Source organism: Lissotriton vulgaris, unplaced genomic scaffold (assembly GCF_964263255.1).
Source record: "Lissotriton vulgaris unplaced genomic scaffold, aLisVul1.2 SCAFFOLD_1587, whole genome shotgun sequence".
Classification (NCBI taxonomy): Eukaryota; Metazoa; Chordata; class Amphibia; order Caudata; family Salamandridae; genus Lissotriton; species Lissotriton vulgaris.
The window spans coordinates 276,481-296,183 of NW_028255807.1; the positions used below are offsets into that span (position 1 = coordinate 276,481).

Genomic DNA, 19,703 nt, shown 5'->3' on the forward strand with positions numbered 1-19,703 from the left:
GATAATTTATAAACCGTCTTCTGTCAGTGTCATTTCATTTCAAGCACCGATACACCGTTCCGTTTTTGACACACGGGATGGTTTACTACAGAAAGTGTTCTTCGTTGCTGGGACTCTACGGTTTGATAGGAGCCCAAATTGAGACCGCTGATTGGCCCATGGGGAGTCAATGGGCTTTCACGTTACGGCGCTCAGTATACACTATGGGAAAAAGACGTGTTCTAGGACACAGGGTATTCTTTACATCACAGACCTTATGATTGGATAAGAGCCCATGATAGCGCTGCTGATTGGGCAAAGCTAAATCAGTAATGTTTCCCGTTAAGACCTTGATTATGCGATGCGCGTTCGATGTCAGAACCTATGATTTATCGTGTTATCTCGCAGTATGATCTAGTCTTGTGGGCTAAGTACCCTCACGTATAGCTAGTAGACTGTCTGATGCGTGGTTTCAAGGCTGCTCATCCATTTTTAAATCAAAGCTTTATGCAGCTCCTTAAATAAAGCGTCTGATTGGCCTAAACATGACCAGACATTAACCTCACACTGAACTACACCTAAGACGGCCCATGTAAGCCTCAACCAGAGTAATTTCTCTATACCCAATGATGAGTCGAAGGGGAATATGGACACAGTCCCTTGTTTATTGGAAATGCTTACATGTGTATGGGGTCTAGGGTATTGACCTTAGCATAGATTTAATCATGTCAGTGTGCTATCTAAGATGCAAGACATTAAGTCTGCATCGCCGGACTAGACATGATCCATACAACCACAGGAGATAACTGCCACTTAAAAAACTTCTCACCATTTTGGTTTCGGAAGGGCATTCGCTAGTAACAGTAATAAAGAATGCTAACAGTGGTGGATCATCATTGGGTATAGAGCTTCATTCGACGTCTTTGGCCTTTATGTACTTTCTGCTGTACTTTTTTGGCAGAAGTTCTACAGTTTTCTCGTCAAGATGCCTTCTCTGTTCGACAAGTGTCCTGACTGTGGTAGTAAAAAGGCCAAGTCTGATGCACACAGAGTCTGTATTCTGTGTTTGCATGTCTCTCATGTCCCTGACACCTGCTCTATTTGTATGAACTTTTCTAGGCGCACCCTGCGTGAGGGGGAGAAGATTCGGCTCCAAGGGTTGGAGCAGAGAAGACAGAAGGCAGCATCTACAGCCTCTGGGCAAGGTGTGGGTAAGTCCTCTACTAAAACCCATGCTTCGAGCTCCGGGGGCTCCCCGGTCGAAAAACTACTCCGGTCCCGATTGACGTATAAGATGACGACAACGTCGAGAGCAGGTATGACTACTATATGCTCTCCGTCGACTCAGGGCTCTGGGTCAAAGCGATGTAGACGCTCCATGTCCAGGAGAAGACAGCGAGGTCTCGGACGAGATCGCCATCGCGGGTGTCCCCGCGTTCAACGTCGAGACAGTCATCGATCGGAGTCACACAGGCAACGGCGGTCGACATCTACGAGAAGATCTAAGTCAAGGAGACTGTCGACGTCGGGGGTCATCACCGATGTTATAGACGTAGAGGTACCGTTCTGGGACTCGCTACGTAGTGAGCCTGTTGATGTCAACCGGTAGTTCACGAACCATGACGGCGTCGCTGTTCGCCGTCTAGCAGTAGATCGACGTCAAGGGGGAGGTCTGAAGTTGAGTCAAGGGCACCTTCTTGAAGCCAGCTAGAAAACGGAGGAGGTTGATCATCAACCGGTGTCCCTGCCAGTGACACCGCCAAGTCGTACTCTACCAAGTCCTCCTCCTCCTGCTCCTCCGCCTTAGTCTGTGTCCAAAGCTCCTCAGGAAACGTGTCCTGCAGAGCCTCGAAGACCAAGGTCACGGTCACAGCTGAGACATTGTTCCCATAGACACCACCGGTCTTTCACACAATCTCATCGCCATCCTTATGAGAGATCTCGCCCCCAGCATACCAGGGATAAGTCTTCCACGAGTATGGGGAGGTACTCGCCTACTCCAACAGATTCCCCTCCTCAGTCTCCCGTTGATACACCTTTCAGGAGGTTCTGGTCAAATATTAACATTTAGCGAATTTCAGGCATTCTGCTGTTAAAAGCCATATACAGTTTTTCATTCCTCTAAGGTAGTTATGAGGACTCAGCCTAAGTTCCTCCCTAAAGTAGTTTCAGTTTCATGTGAACCAAACTATTACATTGCCTATATTCTTTCAGAATCCCTCTTCTCCTGCTGAGAAGTCGCTTCATTCCCTTGATGTCAGGAGGGTCTTGAAGTTCTATTTCGACAAGACTAAGGATATTCGTAGATCAAACCAGTTATTTGTAAACTATGGCTCGTCCGAACTGGTGTAGCTACCTCCAAACAATCTATTTCTAGGTGGATTCTTTCCTGTATTTAGCTGTGGTATCAGAAAGCCAACAAGACTCTTGTTAGTAAACCTAGGGCTCACTCTACTAGAGGTATAGCAGCTTCTGCGGCTTTACTTTGTAACATACCTATTTCGGAAATCTGCAAGGCTGCCACTTGGAAGTCAGTCCATACATTTACAAAGCACTACTGCCTAGACACTGATGCTAGGGCAGATGCTCAGGTTGGGCAGGCTTCACTTCGGAATCTATTTGCACTATAGTGCGGTTGTTCTGTTTCTTCCACCGCTGGGGCTAGTCTTTTCACTTAATTATGACTATACACAGAAATCCCCTACAAGAGGAGTAGTTTCTTACCTGTAACTCCAGTTCTCTTGTAGAGGTATTTCTGTGATAGCCATAAGCAACCCGCCTGCCTTCCCGGTGGCAGACACAGACGTACCCAAGACTCAGAAGGCACTGCCTCTTTACGCCTTCAAAAAGAACTGAAAATAACTGCCTATAACTGCATCATGAGATACCGGGGGTCTCTGTCTATGCATGCCTTCCTGAAGAAAGGCAGAAGATGACAACTTAAGAAGATATATCTAATGAAGTGCTCCGGGGTCCACGCACATGGGCGGGATGTTGATTATGACTATCACGGAAATACCCCTACAAGAGAACTGGAGTTACAGGTAAGAAACTACTCCATCTTGAATAGTTCACTCCCTGGAGATTCAATTTACTTCTGATAAAATTGTACTCCGGGACTAACTAACCTTTACAGATCACTACTCTTCCTTTGGTCGATGGACCATTAGTTGAGTAGTTGATGGTGATATGTACATTTAAACTAACTAAACTTACAGATCTTGGTGAAATAACTACAGACTCTGGGTGAGATTCATTTAAGTTTATCTAAATCTCAGGCATAAAATGAACGCTCATTAATACAAATTCACAGTGCAAACATCATCAAATGTTCATGGGAGAGAAAATTCCTTTAACAATGTACATTCAATTCCCACTCATTCAACAAAGGTATACCAATTTGAGACTGAATAATAATTACCCAAAAGTGATTATGGAAACCCAACTCTCTGCCAAAGGGGCTGGTGGTCTCCTGATTAAGACTCTGGAGACAAAGGCTATAGGACAGGCTCAGTACAGAGTAATACTTCTCTATAGACCCGGCACATCGGGCGCATCCCTTACTTACACTCTCTCCCTCCTCGATATTCTTCTGGAGTCTTCCATTTAATCCGGTATCGTTCAGAGGTGAATCTTCCCAGTCGGTTCTTCCTTTACTCAGCAGCACTAATTCTTGCCTCTCCCTCGCACTCGTGCTTGCCTCGCCTCGCATGCATGCCAACTTTAAAATTTTAAGTCACTCTAGTTATAGTTTTCATTTCTGCATGTCCCGCCCTCAGAAGTTACAAATCTTGATGAAATACGAACTTTGATTGGGCAGGGACAGGGGAGTTGTCATCGCCTCTCGCTGACCTGTTTAATTTTTAATAACTCTTTTGTCTAACCAAACCCATCCCTTTTAGCTCATTTAATATTTTGTCTCACTTCCGTTCACTTGTTTAATGTTACAACTCAAAATACATTTCAATTCAGTTCTTCAGTCGAGAACAAGTTTCACACTGTGACTGTCCTTGGCAGGCTGTCAGTGACTGTCATCAGGTCACATCACTATTATACTGCGCATGTCTAGCTCGCACCGATTTTCAACGCCATCTTTTTCTCTTGTGTGCCACATGAGGCCCAAACGTACACTTTTAATAAAGGAATAATAAACAAATGTTAATTTCTCAAGAAAGTTATTTTCACTGTTCACCACTCATTTCTACTCTATCCCATGTTATTTTCTTCTTTGTTAAGAAAAAGCATTAGCAGCGACAGCTCTTTAAATTTAGGCAAGCATATGTCAAGCACGCGGTGCCTCAAGACCCAATGTTAGTAACTTCTGTGCATGCAGAAGTTTTCCCTCTCAAAACGGGTTAATCACGTTACTATCTACGTAGTTCTAATTTGCACACACGCAAAAGCGTTTTCCAGTATAAAGCGGGTTTTAGTTGCATTGCATTCTATTTTCATTAGTTAAGCTCTTATTCCCATATGTAAATGTTGTGCCTGCATACTAATTTCGTTTTCTTTACTATTTCTAATAATTAATACTGTTAATGAGAGAAGCTTTGTTTTCTTGAATCCTTACTCCAAGGCGTAAAAGCACTTTGCGGACAACCCCTTGTATAAAGCAGGGCCGGACTGGGAACCGAAACCGGCCCTGGCAAAGTGCTCGGCCGGCCTCCCCCTCCCCCCCCCCCCCCCAGGGGGTGGATTGGGGTGCGACCGTGCTCTTTGCCAGGGGCCGGTTTTCGCCGATTTTGTTACAGGGCCGTTTTTGCAGCTATGCTGCAAAAAACGGCCCTGTAACAAAAACGGCCCCCTGGGGCCCAAAACCGGCCCCCACCCATGCAGCCGACCGGGGGATTGCCCGGTGCCCGCAACGGCCAGTCCGGGCCTGGTATAAAGCCACTCTACTTCACAGTGTCACTCCACTCCACTCCGTGCCACTCCACGCCACACAGTGTCTCTCCACTGCTCACAATGCCACTCTACTCCTCACAATGGCCCTACACTCCACACCATAGAATGCTATTTCATTCCACACCAAACAGTTTCATTCCACACCACATGCTACTCCACACTTCACAATGGCACTACACCCCCACACCACATAATGCCATTCCACTCCATGCCACACAGTGCCCTGCCACCTCATACAATGCCACTTCATTCCACTATAACAAAATAAATATCTCACATATGTGCGACTATTGGCTTTGTCAATGCTTATTTGCTAACTCTGATCTTCCTTCTTAACCCTCGTAAAACTTCTGGGTCGTCTTTGGAATAGTCTCCATGTTTATCTCCAGTGTATGCCTCTCTTCCCGCATACAGACTCCAAGCCTTGCCTTTGACCACCAGTCTCTGCTGCTATGTCCTTCCTTACAGGTCTAATGTGCTCAGCATGAGGACTCCGTCAGCAGCAGTGCGCATAAGAAGTATGTAATTCAATCAACATTTATGTGCGGTGGCAAAATCCTTCAGTTGCCATCGCTGCCGGTGGACATTGAGTGTGCGAAGTTGAAAGTCCCCCTTCGGTAGGGGCGCTTTGTCTGTGCCACGCCTCTAGAGTTCCTGCCATTTGACCAGAGATGGAAAGCACAGATTGTTAAGACACTTTCCATAACTAAGTGAACGCCTGCCCCCTTTTCTGAGATGATGTCGAGGTTCAGCCGGTAGGCAGGAACCACTTGAAATGGGATGTGGGTGTTAGATCTGCAGTGCGTAGCCTGGCTGAAACATGGCCTCGCCAGCCGTGGTTCTCCAGCCCCCTTCACGGGGTTGTAACTCGGCCCACGAGCTTGGCACCCGGAGAATAATTACAGGTGAGCCGAGACACCTTAAGTAAAGTCTTGAAGTGCACATTTCCTCCTCTGCTCCCTCTGATGTTCCTCAGAGTGTTGCTGTTTGCTGCTCTTTTCAGTCCGGCGCATCCGAGTGCTATCCCGACTATTTAACGAAAAAGTTACTTACCCGTGACTGGTTTTAGCTGGGGTGTCTTTATCAGATTTAGAGGCATCGTCGACAAGAGAAGGAAGGAATGGTACGCTGTTATTCTCTGTATCACTTGTAGCAATGGAAAACAACATATCATTCCCCCGTTCGAGCTGTTTCCTTGAAATGTTTGCAATCCTTCTTAGGCCCTTTTCCCCACTAATGTCTAATTTCAGGATCACGCCAGTAGGTGGCAGAAGAAGCAAACATGTGGATCTTGAGGTGTTGATTCTTGTGGTTCGCTTTCTAGCTGGGCATTTATAATCCTTGTTGAATATCTCTTAAGAGGATGGTTTGAATGGGCGGAGAGGTGGGATGTTCTAGTTTTTTTGCAAATACACTGGAGTGTCCGGGAACAGCGCACTAACTAAATTAACAACAGTGCAGGTTATCTGCACTTTTCTCTATACGAGCGATTCAAGTCACCGATCTCTGTGGCTGGATTATTCAGGACTGAATATTACTTATTTTTTTAAACAAATAGACCCTTAAGAATAGACTGGCAATAAATGACGTGGCGGAAAAACTGAATCATCAAAAAACCATGCTCTTAACCAGGCAGGATGATCGGTAACTTGAAGCGCGATTAACTTGCAATTCTTTTACTAGGAAGTTGTACCAGTGCAAATTATGTGAAACCTTTGAAATTAGTTTGCATGAAACTAACTGTTTACTTTCTTCTACAGGCAGGTGACCGATCCTTATCAAATGTAAGTATGTCATTCTGCATCTGGTGGCAGTGGCTTCAAGTTTATCTGACTTTGAAACAGAACGCATTGGGATGTGGCAAATGTAATGATTGACAGGAGCCGCCCCTGCCCCCCCCCCCCCCCCCCCTATAGCAGACACTTCTCGTTAAATTTGTTCCCGGAAACATTCTTGTACTACTGCTTCATAGAGGGGGAAACATTATCCAGATTGCTAAGAAGTAGGAAATGGAAATGATCCGATAGGCCACTCTCCTGGATTATGAAACCAGGCATGAGAACCGATCTCTTGAAGCATCTGAGGCAAGTTATTCCAAAGAGAGGAGCCTAAGGATGTAAAACATGTAGATTAGCAGTCTGGCATTCCGGAAGTCTATTATAGTGTTCCTGTAGTCCATATAGAAGAGGATGGTGACAGTGAGCACAGTCGGACAGTTATTGTGAGGGAGACACCAGGGAATTTTCTTGCCCAAGGTACATGAGACCTGCAGGTAGGCCCACGAAATATGAGCTGCATAAAGAGTCCTGAGCTGCTGCCAGAGAGCTCTCAGTACTGGGTCTGCACGAATCCCAATCTAACACTGTACGAAAAAGGCGATACTAACCAGCCTAATAGCAAGCCACTTAGCTAGGAAATTTCCCACGGTCTTGAAAAAAGCAAGGAGGAGAGTACATTTTGACAAACGCAAGGAGGAGACTGATTGGTCTGTAGTTCTTTAGGTCCTTACTTCTAAACTGGCCTTTTTAAGCAAAGGGGCGACCATGCTCATTTTACAAAAAATGGGAACTGTCCCTGATGTAAATCAGTTGTTAATTGCTCCGCAGAGTACTGATGTGAGCACAGGTGCCAGGGACAGCAAGATGCCCAGTGACCACAAATCATTGTAAGAGCCACATTTTAAATTGTCCAGTGGTGCAAGGACCATGTCTTATGACGTAAGAGCTGAGCAAAAATGGCAGGTTGTGAGATTCTGACGTTAGTAAACAAGAGGCTATAGGAAAAATGTGACCAATTTGTTCATAGATATTTTTAATATTACCACTAAAAAGAGATGGTAGATTAAAAGTGCTTGGGGAGGGATGACTCAATCCCCAGAAAGCCAAGAGTTGCAAATTATTGAACCGATTAAATAGGTCTGAAAAGAGTTTGAAGAGGGTGCCTAAAAGGAGGTCTTAGCAGTGTACAAGTGTAGTTTATAATGCCTCAGTTGTTCTCTGCGGAGTATGTGTCCTGAGTTAGTGTGAGACAAGTCTAGAGATAGGAGGTCCTTGGTTTATCTGGAGAATGTGATTTCAGATTTCACATGTAGACTAAAGTCAGAGAATCCTTGGTGGTGATTGGGCCACACATTGCAACTGTAGTATGTAAAGGATTTCTTGCCTTGTGTGGAGGATGCCGCTTTCGCTTATTAATGTTCTTAAAAGATTATTGCAGAAGACTTGTGGTCAGTGTAGCAACACTCAGCTAATGATTTTTGAAGAGAGCACTTCTAGTATGTATATGTTTGCTATTCTAAAATTTCATATAATGTTAGAATTTATTGAACCAAAAAACCTTACATCTCTTGAGTGAGATTCCCTGCTTGCAAAACCATATAGAGCTGAGCTTTGTAGCCAAGTGCAGATGTCAGAGTTTGTAAAGACAAGCAACGCATTCCGAAGTAGAATGACTGGTTTTGCAAAAATGACTTCTATAATATCATTGTAAACAGAATTGAGCAGAAGTGCAGTTTGTTAGATTATATGAGGCAATCCCTGGTTACACTTGACTGTATTGTTAGGTTTACACAGTTTTAAACTTGTGATAATTATTTGTCAGCATAATTAGTGCTAATCCATGAATGAAACCCTTCTTGGTAGCAAACATGGTTAATACACAGTATGGCGAAGCTGCCTACATTCCCAAGTAGTTTCCCAATAATTATTTCTTTCCCAAAAGTAGGAAACTGCGTAAACCATGCAGGGTATTCAGAAGATGTTAAAAGTCCTTAGTTGTTTAAAGATAGTAATTCGTCCCTATAACTTCTGCTGGAAATTAAATTATTCTGCAAGCTAACCGAGCACAAGTGTATTTATCATTGTTTTGTTTCTTATTTTGTTTTTATCAAAAAATGCTAATTGACTTTTTTTAAAGTTACATTTTGTTCTTTGTTTTTTATACTTTAGGTAATTGCTCATGAAATTGCACATAGCTGGACAGGAAACCTAGTTACAAACAAAACATGGGAACACTTTTGGTATGTTGATGTTTGAAATTTAGACATCCATGTAAAATATAGTTTGCAATTATGAATTTCTTGTTACATTTCATTTTAAAAAGTACTGTACAGTAGTAACTTAGTTTTGACGAATCCAAGGTGCAGTACAATTCATTATCAATCAGTAACTATTCTAATATTTTTGGGCTGATTAATAAACCTTGATCTTGGGTATGTACCTTCTGGTACTTCTTAACTTGAAATATTTAAACATTTCCTATATCCACTCCAGTGAGATGTGAATATTTTCTGTAACTGAAATGAAATGGCAAGGACACGGTATTGTATGGTCAACCTCACAGTAGCAAACATAGCCCTCGATTTTGCAAGAGATGTGTAAACTCGCATAGTGCAATATGGAAGCAGTGACTGTGAATTCCTCCTCGCCATTACTACTGAAACTTCTGTTTAATCTTCAATCTTTCAGAAACATACACAATCAACGGTTGCACCAGTACTGCATTTGGCAAAAAGGAAATCTCAAACAGATGTTCCAAAAACCTATGCTTTGTTTAATCTAGATTGAATCTAGATTGAAATATGTGTTTGATTTCTTAAGCTCAGCCAGCACATCCCCTTATTCTCCTGTCATGCCTATGTTCTGGGGAAATGGATGTTCCAACAAGGTTGCATATGTTATACCCAGTTCCCAGCCATTCACTCTGACATCTGGTATACTTATTATGAACTTTAAGGGATGCTTAAAGCTCATTGGCCTAGAAGTCATGTAGTGCATCAGAGAAAAAGTATGCTTCTATTGGAGAAGGAAACTGGAGGTGTAAATGCATCTCTAGATATATTCCAGCTTATTACTATTTCAAAAACGCCAACATTCTATTGTTGGTGTCTTCATATTGAGAGCGTAAGATACAGTATACCTTTGCAGTGATTATGGTTGTCCATCTCACCATTTTTTTGTAAACCAAATGTTATTGCTTTTATTGAAACAGATAAAAAATGATAACCCATACACCATTCCAGGCTAAGTACATCACACTCCTGAACATCACATACAATGCTAGCATACAAGTCATTCCAGCCTGTAATTTGGGTTCGCCGTTTACCCCAGATTTTCTTATTCTTGTGTGGACACCCCCTTGTTACATACATCTGTTCCATTTTGGTGCACCAGACCATTGCCTTATGCCAAGCTGCTAACAGAAGAGGGTTCACAGAGTTCCACGCTCTGTGGAGTGGTGTGGCTCACTGGTTAGAGGCGGCAGACCCGGAAGCAGAGAACGGCCCGGGACCAGGGTTCAATTCCCTACGCGGCAGGGTTGTGAACCAGGGTCAACGGACTCGATAATTCTCGCCTCGGTGCCTACTCTAACCAGGGATCACACTCGGCAACTCTGGGCATTAAGCTTGCCTCATCTCTACAACGGCCCCCCACAGACGCCAGGTATGCCAGGTTTCACCTTGGAGATACCCAGAAGGGAACATCTCACAGGGAAAGCCAGGACGGGTTCCCTAGCGGTCTTCAGCGCCAGGACACCCCGAGATGGGGGCACCCCGAGGTGCGCTTTACAAGTATCATCATTACATTTATTATTTCACGCTCGAACATTGTCTCTTTTCAATCCGTGTTCCTAGTCCAACCAGTGTACGCCACCCCATGTGCCTTCTAGATCCTCCAACAAATTAAGGAGAGCAACCTCAATTGAGGGTCTGTGGCGTGCTCCAGTACCTGTGAGAGGGTGCAGAATATGGCTACCTAATATTTCATGATTGCTGGACAGGACCAAACCACATGGAAGAAGTCTGCCCCCTCTGTACTGCATCTCGAACAGGCGGAGGTTGTGCAACATCTTGCCTTGCACAGGCACATCAGGGTCAGTAGGTGATATGCTCAACATTCATTTGTACCAGACGAAGCCTGAAAATGATCGCCAACTCCCTTGGTGCCATTCACTGTCCTCCAGGGTGCCTACTTAAACTTCCCAGTTGAATCTTACACTGGCGAACAGGTCCAGTGAGATGATTGCTAAAGATTTATAAAGGTAAGATTTCCCAACCTGTTCCAGAGAGCAGGCACATGATCAGTTTTGCTTCTGGGGCGGTGAACTCTGGGGCTACACCAATAGAGTAATCCATCAAAGCATAATGGAGTTGTAAAAAATTTGTAAATTTGGGATCGGTGAAGGTTTAAGTCCTCTTGAAGTTCCTAGAATGACTGCATGTAGGAACCCTGCCATATATCCCCCAACCTAGCGATGCATATGAGATCCCACCTACTGTACCCCTCAAATCATGCCGTCTGTCCCAACCAACTACCCTTCCATGGGGGAAGGGTCTGCAGTGTGAACCTCTTGCCTCACCTGGTCCGATCCTGCGTTGACCTCCATACTTGCAAAACCGCCTTGGAAGCCTCTGGCAGGGCACACGGGATCAGCACATCGTAAAGCATACTTGTGATGTTGTCACACCCCAGAGCAGCCACTTCATTGCGGAAGGCTGGATCTGCCTAGACCCCCGCTCCACTCTCCTGAAGCCATTCAGAATCTCCAATTCCGAGGTCCAGTTGTAGAGCCGTAGGTCTTCTGCCACTATTGACCGTCGAATGTGGATTGAGTACACTTCTCAAATGCAATATGTGGGACCTGGGGGTCCCATAGAAAGGACGCACAATGACCTGAACTTCTAAACCACCCCAGCGAGCTTGCATGTGGAAAGTTTTGGAGAACGTATACAATTCTTGACAGCACCATAATCTTAAAGAGAGCAACTCAAGATCTTGTTTGAGAGCCATGCCCGCTTTTCAATGTCCCAATGCATCCTAGTGACTAGGGCGGCAAGGTTAAGGGTCTATGTTGGTGACATCAGCAGAGAGACCTGAATGGCTAGATATTGGAAGCTCAGCCTGCGAGCGAGCTAGGTCTACCCGCTCATTGGTTCCATATTACCCATTCAAGGGCTCCAAGAGGGACTTGATCCAATTAACCAGCAAACCGGAGGCCTTCCTATCAACTTTAACATCTGGAGAAGCTGTGTCGCTGTGCATTCAGGAAGTGCCATAAACAGCAACACGTCATCAGCATAAGCGCTATTTGGTCTTTCATGCCATTCTCACCCTCACATTCCATCTCATCCACGTCGCCAGTGGCTCCATTGCCAGGGAGTTAATAAGAGACTATGGGCAACCCTGTCTGGTGTCCTGTTGTATCTAGAAGGCCTGCAATAGGACACAGTTAACTCGCACTTGCACTCTGGGGCTGTTAGAGAGGGCCTGTATCTAGGAGATGAATCTAGACCCAAATCCCTTATGGCCCAGCATGTCCCAGAAGAAAATCCCACTCTAGGAAGTGGAAGGCCATTTCAAAATCTAGGCACAAGAATGGCCACATGTCTGCCGGGTGGCATCAATATTCTACCACTGTGTGCACCCTATAAATGCAATCCTGTACTAAGCAAAGGCATAAACTACACTGGCTCAGGTGTACTAGTACTTTTATAACCCAGAAGAGCATATTCACCAACATTTAGGCATATAATTTAACGCTTCTAATAATGAGGGAGTTCGGGATATACAAGGCACATTCTTCGGGTACGTCCTGCAGCATATTGAGCGCCTCATCCTTTAGCTTCCCAGTGGGTCACAGCACAGTTGGCTCAGAGTCTAAAGCCCTTATGTTCCATGTCGGGGGCGGGCTTTGGTCCCTCCTTCCACACCCTTCATTGAATAACTCCACTCAGAAGCAGAGAGACACTGTGTGCGTCGTTCTGTTGCCCAAACCCAGGCTGCCTCTGGGGTATCAAAAACGAGCGATTTGGCATTGTGAATAACCCGTAGTCTGGCCGGGAATAGCAGCATATATTGCAGCCTCTGTGCCCTCAGTTTGTTTTTAACAGCATCAAAAGACTTGCATTGCTATTGAACTCGCCAAGTGTAATCGGGAAAGATTAGAATCCTGGAGGATTGGAGCTGCACCCCATCCCCATCTCTTGCCGCCCTGAGGATCGCGGCTTTTGGCGATCATTGAGTGGGGGGCACCGTGTGGGAGGGTTTTGCCGTCAGTGAGCAGTGGCCTATCTAATAACAATACGGGGCAACATCTTTTACTTCGAGGTCCAAATTGCAACCCAGACCTTCGGATGAGGATTTCTGGGATGGGGCGGGTGGTGAGCGGAATTGTGCAGTGTGTTTTCCCTGTGTTGTTCTGTCTCTGGGCCCCAGCAGATCTGCTTCTGGGTGCCCTCTGCATCTCGGTGAATGCCAGGCTCCTGTGCCGGCTATGCTGGCAGCTTCATGGCCATACCTGTGGTATACCTCATGGGCTCCTAACTCCCTTACGCCATCAACATCGAGGACAACCCACAACTCCCGAAGGCCAGATGCCTGGTACGGCTCCTCTCTCCTGTCTGATTATCTGGTTCCATCTCACGCTTATTTGTAGTGCCTCATGTGGCAGCTTTCTGCTTGGCCTAAGGCCCTGAATCATTTGTGTGCGGAGGAAGCTGCACAGCCTCGTTCTACCAGCACCACCAAACAGGGGGGCACCCGGGATTTTCCTCCACATGGACACATTCCTTCCAGAGCCATGAAGCAACCAGGATTCAGGCTAATTCTACTTCCAGGGGGCTGGGATCTTGCTAGAGCACGTCCGCCATCTTGCTACGCCCCCCATTTACATCCTTTTTAATGCTGCAGCTGAAAAAGTTTGGTCGGCCTTACCTTATTTGTGCTATTTGTTTCACTTGATTCAGGTCCGGAGTTGCATCATGCCCTGCAGGAAAGCATTGAAGACCAGTACCTCACTCACTCAACAAAAAACAGCACCCACAGATAAATCACCTTGCCCTCCTGAAGAGTAAATAATGTATCCATATGGATCACATATCTGATTGGCTGGTCAGGGATGTTCCTTTGCCTCTTCCGCAATCCTCATTTGCATTTCTCAGTCGTTCATTTTGTTAAAAGAATTTCATTTTGAAAACTCCCAAATCCAGCAAGTCAAATGTTTATCTTTTACTATGCGCATGAGCATAGGGAGGACATTTCATCTAAAGAATTTCAGACCTTGTCTCTCAGAAGGAGTAAACCATTCTCCACACCTCTCCTCAACCACATGATCCTCTAAGTCTGGTTAGGGAAGAGACCCCTTTGCAACACCTTTAGTACATCTACTGAAAATATGGTTATTTTTAAAAGTGGTTGTGAAGGTTTTACAAATATAGTAGCAAATAGCTTTTGTAGATTAGTAATTGAACTAAATAAAAACTTGTGGTCTTTTAAATATATTCGTTTTTCATTCACTTACAGCCTAACTAAAAAAAAAGGAATTACATTGATATAGCCTACTCTACCATTGATTTTCAGTTTTACAAATGTTCTGGGCAGCGTATCAGACGGTGACCAGGCGCTTTTGAATAGTTCAGTCCTTTAGATGGACTTGGTTGTATTACGATACATTCTTTGTGTCAAGTGTGATCTCCACCTTTCTTCTTGCTTATCTGTCCTGCAAGTTGAGATACTCTGTGAGCATCTGTTGGACAAGTGGATGGAAAGTTCAAGAAACGTGCACCCTGGCTTCTGTATTAATAGCTTTGACACACGTGCAGTATTACTTACACAGTAGCATTGTTCCTAGATTTTGAGCATGGCAAGTTCTTTTGAGATGTTTCTTGTTCAAAATGGGAGCTTGGAAATCTTGATTGTAGTGATATAGATGGCAGTCAATTTGTTCCGTGTTGCTTTCACTTCCCACAAGGTAATTTGATGGCTTGACACTAGGTATGCTTAGTTTTCATTTCATAAACCCTTGACCAATTTAAATAGACTCATATTAATACTATGAATAAGAGCACTCATTTCACTTCTGAAAGATCCGGTTTGAGTGTTCGTGGACTCATTTAGAGTTGAAGCCTACACTTTTTAGAGGGAGCTTTACAATTCAGATTTACCCTCCACACCGTAGCCATACTCTCCCCACCCCCGGGCCTGCCATGCGAGGGGATGGAAACTCATTTTGCAGGGATAATTGGCCCTGTAAAGAGCTGTTGCTTTTCTTTTCTCTGAAACAAACCCTCTCTTTGGGGGGTTTGGTTCTGAAAAACCAAAATAAAAATGCCAGCGAACTTCTGCATGAAGTGCTTCCACTGCCATTCATTTCAGACAAATGTTCTCTTGGCGTGTTGGCAGAAGCACTTTCATCCCGAATCAACCACCAGTGCAGACTTTAACTCTTAGTAAGGAAGGCAGTCTGCCATGTTGTAACCCCCATTGTCTAACACAGATTTGCTTTTTGCTAATAATAGCTTGGACTGCCATACTGCAGCTTTCCTTTCTACTGATTGGTATCACAGAAGCAAACACCTAATACTATGTATCTTACTAGGTTAAATGAAGGTCACACGGTTTACCTGGAACGAAGGATTGGGGGTCGACTGTTCAGTGAAAACTTTAGGCATTTTCAAGCTCTGGGAGGCTGGAAGGACCTTCAAAACTCAGTAAGTATGCATAATCTATTGTTTTTTTTGTTGTTTTTTTTAACATTATTATTATCTTCCAAAATATTATCATCTCTTCTGGAATGAATGCAAGCTATCTGAAGCAGTCGAAACATTGACACCTTAATTGGCGTTGCCTGAAAAAAATCAGGCATCTGAACTTCTGGGGCTAATTGACTCTTCAGCACCTTTCTCTCGTCTCCTAACTCAATGGGACGCCCTGCAGCCAGTTCACAAGGTCTATCATTTAGGCGTGGTCTTCAGCAAAATTGTTACATTATTCCTTCACAAAACGTTGTTACAATAAGCACATTTTACCAATAGTTCGCAATCCAGGGGGTTTTCTCTTTCCTCCAATCACCTCATTAGATTTCGCTTGTCCTCCCATGGTACACGCTTGCCTGATTTTCTGCAAAAGCATTCCTTCAGGTCTGGCTGAGAAATCGGTAAACAAAATGGAGAAACTTCAAAATCAAGCAAAAATGGCTTGTATGTGCTCTAAGCAAAGAGCACACCACTGCCACACCCTGATCATTACAAAGGCCGTCTAAGAGAGAACCCACTTCAAAATTAACTGGACTATTCACAAAGGAAGTTTACACTTGTGAGTAATTTATATGTGTAATTGGCCCTTTCAATTTTGAGTAACTTTACTACTTTTGGCTATTTACAAACTCGTAGTGTAAAGTTACTCATAAGTGTAGACTTAATTTACGAGTGTAAGTTATCACTGCCAAAAAGAAACAATAGTAAGTTCCGCACCACACATGGCCAACCACTGATAGTGCTAAACCCCCCCAAAGGAAATAGAGGAGATGGGGACTTAAAACAAAAAAAGCATAGGAAATAATGCTAAATAGCATTATTTAAAATAGTTAAATACCAGTAAATATCATTTATTGTTAAAAATAGATATACAAATAAAACCTTTATTTTTACATTATGAAATATTTAGCTACCTTAATGAATTCATAAATTTAAAGTAACTTTTTAAAATGTATATATTATTGAGCCCCTGTTAATTCTAAACGTCACTTTTAAATGTGATTATTGCATACAAGTTTTTACTTTGAGGGAATTTACTTTAAATTTCAACTTCAGAAAAATTATTCTAACGATTTTAATTAGAAATACGTTAATGTAGCTTTTCCTTCTTTATATATTTAAAATAAATATGTATAGATATGGAAAATTAATTTGCAGTAATATTAAACCATTAGTTTTGCTAATATATTCTAAATGGTTTACATTTTTCCTATAGTTTACCATAGGCAAAGCTCTACCCCAGCTGTGGAGCCTCCATATGATAAATTTTAGGGAAAAGTAAAGTTTATTTAGCTAAAAAATGAGTATTAAACATTGTGTCACATAGTGGCGGGCCCTTTACTAAGGTTAACTGGTCAATTTTTAGTTGGTGATTGCTATCGAAAGTTGTTAAAATCAAAGTAATGATATGAATCTTGAGAACAGGTGGTGTTAATGTGTGTCAAAATAGTGGAATAATTCTACCACAAAATGTTCTTTATTACGTTGCCTTTTTTACAACATCATTGAGTCACCCCTGGTGCTTCATTTGGTCCTCTACTGCCGCAAAACTTGAGTGTCCATGTAAATACCGGTGAATAAAAAGAGGTAGGGACATTTCCCCTTCTTTTAGTAGGGCCAATGTCAATTTGTAACAGGACTGCCCATTTCTGGATAAAACACAAATAATAGAGTGATATTGTGCTTTTTTGTCCTATTCTCCATTTCCACTCTCGCTCACGCTACCGAAAATTCAAACGATCTGTCAAACAGGGGTTCATTGATATTTACCCTTTTGTCTCTTTCCCAGTATAGCGAGGATGTTTTGAGATTGTGTCTCTTTGAACCTCCATGTAATTAATAACACATTAGACTACTGGAAAGTTTCTTTGTTTACATTTTTAAAATGTAGTTCACATCTTTTACCAGTTGGTCTACAGCAGGCTTTTACAACGTCATAAGATTTCGGTTCACTCCCATAGTGGTCTGTGGGAATGGGAAGAGGGGTTGGTCTAAAAGAGCTGGGGTATTAAAGGTGTGCGTGACGTGTTAATTTCATGTAAAACCTGATATAGATCCACACACAACTAGGAGTTTCCCAAATATTGCATTTTAAAAATCTGTTCATCAGACTTTGCATCTAAATTATTTTGTTGGCTTCTCTGCATGATTGGGGTTGTACTGCAACATTCGTATGTCTTCGAGTAGGATTACCTTGCAGACTTCCGTTGTCAGCAAAGATGAAATATTGAAGCCAAAAAGCCTCTGTTAGCTGTCCTGTTAAAAAAAAGTCTGCTGTCATCACCCGTTCCTGTGGCTTCTTTTCAAACAGTCCTATAGCTTCTCCCACTGTATTTCAGAATACCTCCAAAATTACAAAAAAAACCTGTCTTCAAACACAAAGAAAAATGCACTTTAAAACTCTTCCCTACAATGCGTTTTGGTAGCCATGAACCCCATACCTATTGCGAGGATAAAAAACGATTAGTCTTTGATGTAAAGTACTCACCATGGTAGGGTGGAAAATACCATCAACTACTGAATTAAATTTGCCTGCTCCATCCGAATGGAGGCAACTAGAATAGCTTAAGCAACACAAATTACCGTAATTGTTTACCATAGGTTGTCACAAATATTGCCCACCCGATGGGCTATCTACTCAATATAATTGAAGACTGCTTACATTAGGTTAATGTGAGAATAGATCAAGTTTTTTGCAATTAGAATAGTCATTGCACTTTCATTTTTTTACTCTATCCAAAATTTATCACTTTTGAAAGTGATTTTCTTTCTATAAATCCAAAGTGCGTTTGTTACTATTTTCAGGATACTTCAGGTCTGGTGTAAGCCTTGACTGTTTGTTTTTTCAAACTAAAAAGTGGTTGTAGTGTCGTTCACGTTTTACTTCTGCTTACCACAGCATGGGGCAGTGTCTCAGCCCACTTCAGAATTGACTCCACTCACTATGAGTGAGGGCATTTAGCCTCTGCATAATGTTTACATCTTCCAAAAATAGTACCCTAGTTTGCAGGGCTAGTCGACCAGTCTCCTTTAATTTATTTCCAATTTACTTACTTTTGTTTTCTTTATTCACGTCTGAAAGCTGCAGATTTCTAGTAGGATATTCTACCTATTCCTTCCTGTCCCAGTGTTCCATATCTGTGCGAGCACCGTAGCCAGCCATCTTGAAAATAGCCTTTCAAAACCATTCCAAAATGGCTGCCTGTCCATCTGCATTCATGTGCATGATTGTGGATGTAGAGACGGCCATCTTTTATTTGTTTTTCTATACTTTAGTAAAAGCCGTTCAAAGATGGGCAGCAGTGCACTCAAACACATGTACACCCACTGGAAGGAAACCAGCATTGGCAGAGCCATTAGTAAGGCAGCCAAAGCTATACCTTCTTGCTTTTGCCAACACTTGTTTGCTTTTTTTATAAGAGCTTATTGGGGACTGTAGCTACAGCTACCAGGGGTTTCTGAGCCTTCTTTATCTAGACTGTGCCGAGTTTATGTATGCATTATTGTGTCCTTTGTAGCGAAACTTACCTATACATTTTTAAAAGGAAGAATTCCTGACAGATGGTAGTTATTAAGCATTTATCAAAGTTTACAGAGGGTCCTAAAATGAAGTGCTGCTCCTTACTGGGTACCACATCTTGATATTCATGGCTTAATTACTCAAAAAGGTACTTTCTAATTCACATATAGTAAGCAAATGCAAGCAAAGGAATAGGAGTGGTTTCAAGAGGTTTTATACATGTATTGTGTGATGTATTCTTTTTGGAGACCAAAAACTGATTATTCCCTAGCCTCGGCTCTTACGTTTAACCTTCTCCTCATGATTGTTCTACTTTGTATACTGAGCCTTTTTCCTAATGAAAAGCACATGTTTTTGCAATATGTAAAATGTCAAACGTCCTTCCTAAATCCACACCTCCACCCTAGGAAAAAACTTTCTTCTCCTTTACATTGTCAAAACCACTGCTTTGCCAGCATAATATTTTGTTCATCGTGTGAGACTTCGAAGTTTCCATGATTAATAAACCCAATCACAATCTTGATTTCTGAATTCGTCCTCTTGCCACTGCTCTGACCCCTGTTTTGTGAATCCCAGCAATACATTTGTTTTCATCTTTCAACTTTATACCTGCTACGGGAGCAATAATTAAATATTTGAGTTCTTTGGCATTTTTTTTATCAATTTAGTTCATATAACTGTCTTTCCAGAATACTTCAAAATTATTTCCGTCTGACCTGTTTAAGAAAACATGTCGGTGGAAGTAGACTTTTTCAGAGTCCACTTAAT

At 42.8% G+C, this 19,703-nt stretch overlaps 1 protein-coding gene across 2 annotated transcripts in view; it reads left to right on the forward strand.

The window, feature by feature from the left end:
• Window positions 1–19,703, forward strand: part of LTA4H (leukotriene A4 hydrolase) — a 260,821-nt gene that overhangs the window by 137,499 nt on the left and 103,619 nt on the right. For both annotated transcript variants that reach the window (XM_086952056.1, XM_086952055.1), the window contains exons 9-11: window positions 6,645–6,668; window positions 8,832–8,902; window positions 15,259–15,370. In XM_086952056.1, the coding sequence (XP_086808182.1) occupies window positions 6,645–6,668; window positions 8,832–8,902; window positions 15,259–15,370 (207 nt within the window). The remainder of the gene's footprint in view (window positions 1–6,644; window positions 6,669–8,831; window positions 8,903–15,258; window positions 15,371–19,703) is intronic.